General features: G+C 44.8%; 1 protein-coding gene across 1 annotated transcript in view; it reads right to left on the bottom strand.

Annotated features, from left to right (window-relative positions):
• Nucleotides 1-12610, bottom strand: part of clasp1a (cytoplasmic linker associated protein 1a) — a 47010-nt gene that overhangs the window by 32630 nt on the left and 1770 nt on the right. Inside the window, exon 2 of the mRNA XM_053439860.1 lies at nt 11079-11833. Within this exon, the coding sequence (XP_053295835.1) occupies nt 11079-11276 (198 nt within the window). The 5' untranslated portion in view covers nt 11277-11833. The remainder of the gene's footprint in view (nt 1-11078; nt 11834-12610) is intronic.

Raw genomic sequence — 12610 nt, 5'->3', positions numbered from 1 at the left:
GTTGCAATACTAGTACACATCATAAATCATGTTGGCAGGTGAGATTTTCAGTAATATCCATCATATAACCAGTCTGCATCAAGCTTTTCAACTTCCATTCATTCAGAGTATTTGTTTACATTTTACAAGCCTGCATTACTTTTGGAATAACTCAGGAGAAAAAGCTCAGTTTCTTCCCAAATGGTCTGAGAGACAAGCAGACCGACTCACTAGAAGAACCAAATATAGACACATATTTGCATGGCAGTTGGTGCTGCACTGGCAACCTCTGTGTAGCAAAAATGTGTTCCTGCAAAAGAGTGTTGCTGAGAAACACAGAGAAAGTACCAAGAAAGTTAACTTAGGGGAGGATTCAAATCTTAAAACAGGGAGAAAACACACAATATCCAATCAGGTGGAGATATTCAAACACAAAGAAACACCACTGCATGGATGTCACGGTTAATTAACATTGACACTCCACATACATCAGGGGTGGAAAGCCCTGAATGTAAACCAAAAGGCCGTGCTCTGGCGAATGTTCCAGTCTCCAGCTGAGTCCTGGAGGTAGAGATGTGGTCGACCACGGGGGAGGCAGTGACGTGAGCTGAGGTGCTCATGAGTCCTATTCGCCACAGGCAGGGAACTATAAACAGCAGCAGCAAACCCAGCAGCGAGTGACCACCCTCCGAGAAGAGGAAAAAAAAAGTGATAAACACAAGATACTGTGTCATCTTCTATCGGTGGAACAAGTTGACAGGTCAGCAATTGAAAAGTTCTTTTGGGAAAGTGTTGTATTAAGCCTGTTGTGCCCTTTGGTGTGTTTTCAAGAGCTCAGTACAAACTCACAAGTCGTTTCGGCTCAAGATGTTTTTCACAGATACAGATGTGTCTGCTGTCAGTGTGTGTGTGTGTGTGTGTGTGTGTGTGTGTGTGTGTGTGTGTGTTGGAACGAGTGAGAGAGCAAGAGGGAGAGAGAAAGACGTCAGGAGGGGCTGAGTGAATCAATGAGCTGCGAAAAGCTCGACCATGAAAACAGATTTTTATCAATTTTAAGCTTTTTAAGAGCCTCTCTCTTTTATACTTGCACTTGAGACTATGTGCAGACTCTTCAGGTGAAAAGACACAACACCTCCGAAAATAGGCAAAGGAGGATGAAACACAAACAGAACAGCTGTGGCAGCGGCTTGTTGCTGTTTGTTTGGACTGAGGAGCAGAACCTGAGGGTGTCACACATGTACCTGTACCTCCATGACACCTGCTACACAGGATAGAGGAGGACGTCACTCTGTTGGTGGACAACTGTCTAAATAAAAGGTGGCAGCAAACAACCGGGGCAGCCAGAGTGAAGTGGACATGGAGGCAGAGAGAGACGTCTGACTCAGGAGGTCACGGTGACGCTGCCCGAAGCACAACAACAACAGATGAGGGGGAGTAGTTCTGTTGTGGCTGGTAGAGGCCGGAGAGGACCAGTAGTCTTTCACTGGCACAAATAGAAACCAAGAACCATTTCTAAATAAACCAGCAGGGGTCCAACAGCATCCACAGGAATATGACTTGTATTGACTTGAAAGTATTGTGACAGTGCTGGAGTCACGTGGTCAGTTTCGAGTGGACAACCTGAGGCACAGCCTGGAGAACAGTCTCTACCTGTGAGGAGGACATTCATGTTTTGACTTCTTGCAATTCAGAAATTGCAGCCAGGGTTCATACACATTTTGACCAATGGATTTCCACGACTGTTCCATGACTTTAAACAAAATTTCCATGACCGAACATTTTGTGAAATCTCGGTGTATACGCGAAAAAGTGACAAAATGTAGTATTTAAACTGAAAATGAGAATTCCAAGGCATACAGTATACCTTAAATGACACAAACCCAAGTATGCCTGCTTATATTTTGGGCGTGTTTCTTTAAAAGTATATAAATTATTTAAAACTGGGCGTAAATGAACAACATGAGAATATGAATATAACAAATTTCAATGACTTTTCCAAAACTTTGGGGATTTTATTTTTTTCTACGACTTTTCCAGGTTTTTCATGACCGTAGGAACCCTGTGCGGCAACCAGTGTACATCAAAAGAGACTCAAGTTATCCCTCACGTGTCTCTCTAAGGTTTCCCCTCTGTTAATAGGGTTATTTCTGGTAGTTTGTCCTTCCTCCTGTTGAGGGGTAAGGACAGAGGATGTCGCACTACACAAATAAAACCGGATTGACTGACTTGTGAGCAGGTTGCTGATACGGGGACAATCTGACACACTGTTTGTGCCGAGTGTTGCTTGTCAGTGTGATGATAATATCCTCCTCTTACAGCCTCAGCAGTTCATCTCTACATGTGTTGTTACAGCCCGACAGCATTTTCCCTTCAGCCCAGTGAGTGAGGAAGAAGAACACAGCAGAAGAACAAACTAGAAACCTTTTCCACATCATATTAACTGGATTTCTCTCTTATTATACTAATCAATTTTGAAATTAGCAATCTGTGTGGACTGCTAGCTACCGTGAGAGCTAAGCTACTTTAAGTGTGACATGGCATTTCAAAGCCATAATGAACTCACTGCCCTCTGTGATGCTGTTTGAAACACTGGGCTTTCATCTGCCTCGTGGCACATTTCAAAGGGAAGCTACTGTATTGTACGGTCCACTGTGTCGGCCCTGACACAGCACACTTCCCCGGCACTCACATCAGACCATGACGGAGCACATTAGCCTTAAAATCCACTCCATAGCTTCCTTCCTGCTGACTCAGCAGAACAAATGGCCGAGCCGATAACGTGATGCGGGTGTTTGTGCTCCACTCGGCTGACGTGGAGGAGAGATGATCAAAAGAAAACTGCCTGGATGAGAAACTCCTCAGAATGTGACTCCACAGAGTTTAATCCCAGGATTATACCAATTGTTATGGGGGTGGCTGTCTTATATAAGAGCCAAGTGGTTCCCAGGGTGGTGTCAATCAAGCACACTTTACTGACTGATGTAGAAATATGTGATTTCCTGTTAAAAGTTAGGATGAAAGGAACTTTTAATAGATATAAAATCTGAAACACATATAGATCCTCCTGGCTGCTTGAGCCTGTATGTGTTGTTATGACTGACAATTGTACCCCATCATTTACAATATCAATAAACATTGAATATTTTAAGTGAGCATCAGTGAATTATAAATCAGCTGCTGATGTGACAGGAATGTAATAACCTCAGGATTTATAATTTGGCATCTGATAAAGATTTCCAATGCATGTATCTTATACCCAGAAAGCATTTATGCACCATAAGTCTATGTCTCACTGACCAGTCTGTGACCTGCCTTCATCAGACCAGACTGATTCTACCAGGAGCAGATGACAGAGGACTAGTCACTGTTGCACTGAAGAGCTGAAAGTCAGGCCAGCTGCTCGGGGAGGGGACAAGCGAGAGTCACTTTCCACCGGGGCAGGACTGACTGGATGCTGCACCACTCGTGATGTCATCCAGTTGCTTGAGGAGAGGCTGCGGTTATCTGCCATAGAGCAGCGTGTCTGGTTACAACAGCAGAGGAGAGGAAGCTGCAGTGACAACATCAAAGTCTCAGAACTCACTGACAGGTTGCTGAAACACAGCAGGCCTGGTGGGGCAACTGGGATGAAGAATTAACCACAAAGCTAGCACCATTAAGAGCAATGCTAAGTAGCCAGCGAAGGAATCTCTTATAGGATTGTTTTCAAGGCCAACAGGTTTCATTTTAAGATATTCCTTGGCAGTCTGTCTGTCTGTATAACTCCCTGTAGGCGGATTAACAATGTAGACAGAATGACATTGCAGTCAGACGGTGGAAGAGCTGAGGGGTGAGAGAGTTCCAATGAGAACCAAGTGATGGAGAGAGGGAGTCTGTGTATCATCAGTCTGTCTGGAAATGTCCACCGAACGACATGCAGGAGATATGAGATAAAACGCCTTCACACACAGAGAGAGAGGTGCGTTAACGTTTTCAATATTTCTGCAAAATAGAGGTCATCTGATATGAAGGAAAATGCACAATCAGGGCCAGTGTTCTGACTGGAATAAAACACAAACCCTCTCTCTCTGCTCAGCTGATTAACCCCTGCAGGTTTTCTTTTAGTCAGGCACACAGTGTACACACAAACACACACAAACACACACACACAGTTCTATTAACCTCACGTTAGACATTTCATCGGCCTGGGACTCTACCATCATGAATATGAGCATTAAACTGTGGTTTCTTCTCACTTCAGGACATTTTTCAGGGATGGAAAGTCCTGCCTGTGATTCCACATCCTTCTGCTTCGACCCATAATCTTGCTTTTTGGCTCAGAAACAGAAACAAACTAACCTCAGTGTCATTCGTGTACTTTCTAACAATCATTCACTTCATGTGGATTTTATTGCTTTAATTCTGAATGATATGAGAACAGAACTAAGTCTTATACTGTCCTGGATATTTTATTATTATAGTTTTGGAGTTTTGTGAGCAGGACAAATTAGTTCCATCTTTTAATAAGTCAGTCACTCTGATTTCACAGAGCTATATCCAGGCCCATTGTGCTTTAACTTTTATAATCACTTCTTTGATGCAGTGAGTTTAATTAACTCAACTTTGTATTACAAAATATAACTTTGACAAAGCATAACTTTCCTCTGTTTGCTGAGTTTGCTTTAATTCCAAATGAATTAAATCTCTCTTTTTTTACAGTTTATTTTAAAGGATCAAAACAAGTGACTCTTCTCTTCTGATTTTAATGCCAGATTAAAACAGAAAGGTATGGTCTGCAGATATACAAAAACTTCTCATATACATGTACATATTTGTATACGTGTATAGCAGCTCCCGAGTCATCTCCTCATACACTGCTGCCGGTTCTGGCCCCAGTGAACCAGTGATCACAGCTACTGGCCCCTGCCTCATCTCTCAGTGTGCTGGGATGAAAGGGGCCAACTGGCAGCGACAGACGAACCCCCCCCCCCCCTCCACAGTGTCAGTGGTCTGTGTCCTCTCTCCATCTGCCAGACAGTCAAGCTCATTAACTACCAACCCACTGCTGCTGAATTCAATTTACCTCCAGAGGGTTTAGGGAGACCGTCATCTCGCTCGCCTCACCCAAAGAGTGGACTTACTGACAAATTAGAAAATGACATGCGAACAGATGACATGCATCAAAGGACAGGCAGGGACCTGATCAAATGTTCACTGAGTCATTCAGGGAAACACATGAGTGAGGAAAAAGGGGAAAAAGCCTCGAGTTGAGCAGATTAAATAAAAGCAGATTACGGGGTCAGTGCTGCAATGTGTCCCATCACTGGACAGAAGTTTGACTGACAGCGATGAGAGGTCATCAGAACAAGGGGATTAACTGTTGCTGTTTGGTGACAATGCAGTTGGCAGTGGTGGTGACACACAAACAACTCCTCTTCTACAGAATGATGTCACTTAATATATTAAAAAGGAGATTTGAGCTAATGAGGTTTGAACTATTTGGAGGGATTCTGCTCAGAGAATTGAGACGTAGCCGCTTCCTTCAGACTTTGTGCAGCCTTTTCCTCCCAGCTAAATTCTAGTACTTGTAATGTAATGATGATTTAGTTTGTTGTGTTTTAATGAACACAACTTTCAATGCAGCTCATTACCAACCCCTTTTAATATTTGTCCTGTTAGGCTAGAGCAGAGTGTTGTGTTGTTACAGCTTTTTCTCTAAGCTCTGCACAAATCTCTGCGCTGCTCTACAAGGGTTCAGAAAGTCAACAAGGTTTAGGATTAATATTTAACCTGGGGCCCGGCCAAGGATCCAAAGTTCCCCTTCAGGCTGCAGGATCCACAGAGGGGGGGGGGGGGGACCTTGAGGTTTATCTTGTGTACAAGGATGGTCTATGCAAATGAGCCGACGCAGTAACTGATAATGTGTGAAAAGTGTCAAACACAAGATATCATCCAACTCTGCCAAACCATCAGTGGAGCCTCCAGTTTCCAGTGAATCACAGTAGGTGGGTTTTGTATACACAAGTGTCAGTATGTTTGTGTGTAGTACACACAACCTCAGCTGCTCAAGGTTGATTAGCACAAAGATAACTTGGGGTCAAAGGTCACAGAGGCGGCTCTATTGTTTTGCCAGCAGAGTCCCCTACTGTTCCAACTAGTCTCTGGTCTCTGTGTGCAGTAGATCTTTCAATCATCATAGAAATCATTCCAGTGTTTGTGTTATGGGCCACATGAAGAGTGTGACCTGTGAAGAGCAGGAAGAAAATGACATGCGTTGATGCTGGAAAATCAAATTTCCAAGACCTTTTCCAGAAAGCACGTCTGAAAACAGCTTTATAGCCACATTTCTCCTGCGGCTCACAAATGCAAGCACTTTAAATGTTGCCAGAGGGAAATGGCTCTCGTGCCCTAACAGGCCACATTATTTGCTGAACAATATCCTGTGGAGACGTTCGATTCCACTGCAGGGCAACAGAAACAGCCTTTCAGGAACACAGCTTCAAAGTGGTGTCATTCAGCTGCACAAGTGTTGAGCTGCCTCTGTGTGTCGGGGCTCATTACGTCTTCTCGTCTGTCAGGTCCTCCATGACGTCAGCTGGTCAGTCCCGCCACCACGCCCCCCCCCCCCCCCCCCCCCAACCACCCAGACACACACACACACACACACAAACAAAAGGCTACGACTTCTCTCTCTTTGCTTTGCTGATGTTTGCCACCACAAGCCACTTACTGCAGTGTGCCACAGTGGTTTAGTTTCAAAAGCCTGAGAGTGGGTCACATGACCGGCTGCAGCCAATGGCAGTATCCAAAACACATCACATCACATCATCACATCTTCGGATAAACTGTTGTTTTTTTTCTACCAAAAGCGGAAAAACTATTTTGTTTTCAGTTATATTGTTTGTCAGAGAAAAGCAGGAAGTGCTCTCATCTGATGGGCTAGAATCAGGAAAGTTAGTATTGTTTCACTGTTTTGTTTGAAAAATGAATGAAACAATTCTTCTATCGTACCAATAGTAATTAAATATCTTTAAATAGATCAATTAATCGGTTTATTGCCAAAACCAGTTCAGCTCTAATCAGATGAAACTCAGTGCTTCAATTAAAAGAACTGTAAATGGATCATAATGAAGACGTCCTTTGTTGTTAGTCCTACACTTTATGTAAAATATTTAAAGTATTTATAAAATGGGTTATTGAGTGTACACTGAATACTACATCAGTGCTGATACTGTAAATGTCTCCCCTGTGGTGTGCTCAGGCCACTCGGCACAGACATGGCTGAACAACATCAGAGGTGGCACCGGGTTGTCTGAGCCATCACGTCAATGCTCCGGTGCTGCCAGCCTGAATCGACTCAGATAGTAAACCAGCTCCCTGGGCTCAGCTCTGCACAGGAAGAGGTAGAGAGGGAGACGGGGGCGGGAGGAGGTGAAGTGATGGATGGTTACTGACAGGAGCCGAGCTGGGCTTCTGGAATCAGGGAGGTGGGAACCAAGAGGGACGAGATGCTAATTTGTTTGTTCACGGCTGTTTCGTGGTCCGGCAGCATTGTGAGTTAAACCTGGCACTAAACCTGTCAACACTGATTCCTACTGCACAGGAATGTTTGAGGAGACATGTCCATCAGACAAATAGGCCGTTTCCCGACATGACCTCTGAAGGATGTACCGGAGAGTTGGGTCCAGACTTTCTCCAGAGGTTGTCTTTCACACATTAAGGGGGATTGACTCCTTTACCAAATCAGCTTATTATGTTTCAGAGGCGGAGCCGATAAAACGCTGCGTCTCCTGCAGAGTAATTTAACCAGGAAGTGAAAGACAATTGAATCCATTCCCATTGCAGACGAAAGCCAGATGTTAGTGGGTGTTAGAGGGTTTCTTTTGACCAGTGGAAAAGGTGGTTTAATAGATGCTCCCCTTTTAGTTTAACAGGCTTTATTTCTTTATTTGCATGACTAGCATTCCAGGGTGTGTGATGGGAATACTTTGTGGAATCTACCCTCTCTGCACAGTGAGTTTAAGTGTAAGTTATAGTCGTGCTTCCTGTATTAGGCTCAGATAACTGCACACAACAGCATCAAACGTGAGGAAATGTAACTGATATTAAACAAAAACACACGTGACCCAGGGGTGTGTTAATTGGATCGCACAAGGGCTCATGGGAAAGCGCACCAGTGTGAATCCTGAGGTGGGTGTGGTCTCTGTGTGACATGGCACCCAGGTCAGGCAGGATTGTGCATACAGGATGAGCAGGAACACAAAAACACAACTTTCTGTTGAGACTGACACTGTGTGCGAGTCCCTCAGTTTGTTTCTGACACACAAGCCGCACCTCGATCCCTGTCTCCTCCTCAGCAGCCCCACGCCTCCGTAATGAGCCGATCATTAGACACATGAGTTGATTGAGCAGCTGAAACCGCATGTCGGGGTGGTGGCTGTTAGCCTGACACACCCCGAGATGGACGGGTCTCACAGAAGGAGATCACTGATAGAAAAAAACCGACAACTGTCACATCCACCGGGCACATGACTCATTCCATCTGAAATTGTATGAACATGAATCATTAAACTGCTCGATTTAGAAAACAATCAAAATAGCCCTGCGGTGCAATCGGTGATCCACAGGTTCTGCTCCAACACAAGACAACTGGGATCCATCTTCAATCAATATGGGTATTATAGAAGAATCCAAGACATTCTGAAGTGGTTATCATTGGACAATTCTGTTTTTCAAGTCCCGATAGACGTCAATAAATAAAGTTGTGCCCGTGCTCCCCCCTGCACATGAACCGGAGGAATCAGCTGATCTGGTTGAGTTTCACCTCTGATCCAAGAGGCTGCTTCAGGTCTAACTGGACTCCTGCTGGGAGTTCCAGGTTCTTAACTTGTAGGGTCATTAGGAGGTAAGCACCTGGCAGCTAGAACTGAAGAATCCTCTTGGATGAGAGTGAAGCCTCTGCATCGGTTGCTTTGCGAATGAAACCTGCTCTCGCTAACTTCTCTCAGATTACAAACCCATCGCTTTAATTACCTGTTTTCGAATTCAGTTTGGAATCCTGCCATACAAAGGATAACATTTGATATTAGATTACACCATGAGAGCGTGAGATTTCCTTAGACTACGGGAAAACACGGAGCTACAAACTTCACTGTTTAAGTAATTATTTGAACTGAAACTTTCAGAAGCGTTAAGACAACGTGCAGACTGCCCTCTCTCTCTCCTCTCTCTCCTCGCTCTCCTCGCTCTGCTTGTGACTCTTCCTGTAGTAACCATGGCACGTCTGTTATGTTCAGACAAACAGCTGAGAGATACTCTGCTAATGTCACCGTGCACAATTTCATTTCGTTCCAGAGAAATGCTAAAAAAAAAAATCTGCTTTGCAAACTGCAGAGAAGTATTGTTTACTTGAGATGCATAACCCGTTCCAGTTCTGGATATATAAGAGCACAGTGAAGGATTGTGTTCTTCAGATACACAAAAGGCAGCTCGACACTCTTGTGTTTGTTATCTCAACACAAGAAGTGTGTGGCAAAAGAAAACACACACTGTTGTACTGGACCCACACTGAAGCGAAGGTGAGGAGAGGTTGACAGACCGTAAAGCTCCTTCTTCAAACAGTCCCCCCCCCCCCCCCCTTAAAACAAATATCCATTTATGGCAAATGAATCCATCACCCCCTCCCTCTCCCTCTCTCTCGCTCTCTCCCCCTCTCCCTCTCCCTCTCTCAAACTACATAGTTTCCACATTAGTTACCCAGTGATCAGATTGGCTTGTACTGAGGATAATGCCTCTTATTGGTTAACTAACACCATAAAATAGTGCCATTAAAAAAAATTGAGATGTTTTCTAGTAGTCCAAGAAAAGAGGACAATAGTTATACCAGGTTTTAAAGGGTGAAAGACTACAAGACAAGACAATACAGAACAAACCATGTATCCCCAGTGCTTACAGCAAGAATCTGTATATGTTGCATAGAGTATAGGCTTCAAGAGTTATATCAGGCAGAATTAAAAACATAATTACTAAGTACAGAGGTTTGTCTAATGACTCTTTTATTGTAAACAACATATCTGCCAGCTCCGGCCTCCCAGTTCCCCCCTCATCTGAGCCCTAACCAGGCCAGAATCAATTAAACCTTCTCTCGCCTGCTTTCAAACTCTCCCTGGCCTCTCATCATCACCAGCTCTCTCCGGCATGAGCCAGACTTCTGAGAGCAAAAACACAGGCGTGCAACAAACGTGGTCATTTGCAGAAAGCAGAAAGCGCAATCCAGGCAAAACTTAGCACCACAGAAGTGCAGAGACAGTAAGAGAAGCTAGAACCTTTCCTCATCATTGCTATACCTGGGGCTTATAGGGAGCTGGGCTGGGTTCATTCAGGCAGAAGCAAATCCCGACATGAAATCCAGGCTCTGTTCAACAATGTGTTCTTACAGTTATGGCAGAGAAAGCAACTTGTGGCTGGATAGTGAGAGAAGTGCTAATGTTATCAGGATCTGGGGTCAGATAAACCTCTGCCCCACACTGAACTCTGTAATAAAGCACAATCAGAAGAGAAGAATGTGAGCCACACTGGAGCCAAACAGTGATGTTATGTGCCTCGGCCTGTCGGAGAGAGAACTGTGCTTTACTCCACAGCAAACACAAGAACTGAAAATTCCACCTTAACAAACGAGAACAGGCCTTTTATACGTCTGCACAATGAAATTTAAACACAAAACTGTGCGACAACTTGTGCTGCAGCAGAGCAGGTGCTGGATTCTACAGCACTAGTATATCATCTTTATGTGTGGAGACAAACTGTTAATGTTCATCCCCATTTGAACCAGTGAAAACAGACCTCGTCTAATGAGCCTTTCAAATGAGACACCTTAACCATCAAGGAACTGGGAGGCATTAACCTCTAAGGTATGTGAAAGAGAAATCAGAACACTAATGCTTCCATTAAAATTAGTCCAGGATATGCAGAACATCTCAGTGGGTGGAAAATCACTTGTTAATTAAAGATAGAAAGGAGCAGAGATGCCCGGGTGCAGTGCATTTGTTTAGAGTAAATTATAAATATGAAATCATGAAAGGTATCTTTGCAGTGAGAGTGCCAGTGAGGTCACTGTTTACCTTAAAGTGGCTGGAGTTGACCCAGGAGCTGGCGATGCCGTCCACCATCTTGTCCAGCGCCGTCTGATCCTGCTCCAGGTCGTGAGATTTCTCCTTGTCCAAGATGTAATCTAAGATCTCCTGTCCCACCTGCAGCCGTCGGCCCACATCCTTCTGCAGGACCAGGGCCAGGCAGTGCTCCATGCTGGGCTCCGTCATCCCGGCCTCGGATTAAATAACTCCTGCGGCTTCCTCAGTCCGCCGCGCTGAATGACCGAGTGACCGACTGGCTGGCGACTCACAACCCTCCACTGCTCGGAGCAGCGGGAATGACAGCTAAACTAAAGAAGCCCCAGTTGGTGGGAATGTGCCTGGCTCACTGGCAAAGGGAGAAGGAAAGGAAGGGCCAAGTGTACACAGTCTGTTTGTATTTTTCTTTACACCCGAGGACAGGCCTTCTTTTGGTGCCAAGTGCTAGCTCGCTAGCAGGCTAGTGGCCGTGCCCTAGGGATGGATGGAGCAGGGCTTGGGGAATGGCAGTAATGCAGCATGTGTGTGTCTGCACGGCAGCTGGGGGAAGCTTACTACGCCCTCCCACTTGGGTTTGTGTTTTTCCCCCCTTCTTCTTCTTCTCTGAAAGGAGTCTGAGCCAAACCGCTCTAGCAGGGGCAGAGGAGCTGGTTGAGGCGAGCAGAACGCAAGGCAGCAAAAGGAGATGGATGAAACAGAGCAGCTCAGAGATCCATGTCTTGCCGTGGTGTTTGGCCTGGAGAGCCCTAGAGGAGCAGAAAGACAACAACAGGACAGAGTCAATTCACTATCCACTATATTCACATCTTTTAAAGAGTAGAGACCTCATTAGTGATCAGGCTTTTAGTCAATAGACATATGCTTAAAATGTACTACTTTCATTTCAAAGTACAGGGAGAGAAGATTATCTGACAGAATTAGCCTGATAAAACACAAATCTATCTATTTCCTATATGGATTAATCTGCAAAATATTTTTGTGTCATGTATTTAAACAATAAAAAGCAGTGTCATCAAATAGCTGGTTCAGTCCAATCAATAATTCAAAACACACGACATAAAGCAGAGTAGCAATAGGTCATCATATTTGGGAAGCTGCCATCAGATCCTGTTTGGCATTTGAACTTCAATGGCCGGCACACAGACAGAGCCCCTGACCTCCAGCCCGTCCAACACCTTTGTGAGGAAACCAGAAAGCTGACTGTGAACTGGGCCTTGTTGCCCAACATTCATTGTAAAACCTCACTAATGCTCTTACAGCTGAACAGGAGGCGGGGGGAGGGGGGGGGGGGTTGCTGCAGCTGCAGATCAATCACACCAGGGTTTGGAAACTAGATGAGCAACAACCACACACATGGGTGTAACGTGTGGGTGTCGTTACTGTAGCGTAAGTAAATCACCAGTACTCCCCAAGTGCTGGTTTCACTGGTTTCACTTAGGTTAGTGTTTCCCTGCAGCAGATCAGCAGTGAGGGATTTTATAAAAGAGAGAGAGAGAGACAGAGAGAGAGAGAGATGACATGAC

The sequence above is a fragment of the Pleuronectes platessa genome, chromosome 14, assembly GCF_947347685.1.
Source record: "Pleuronectes platessa chromosome 14, fPlePla1.1, whole genome shotgun sequence".
Classification (NCBI taxonomy): domain Eukaryota; kingdom Metazoa; phylum Chordata; class Actinopteri; order Pleuronectiformes; family Pleuronectidae; genus Pleuronectes; species Pleuronectes platessa.
This window is presented reverse-complemented; position numbering and strand designations above follow the sequence as displayed.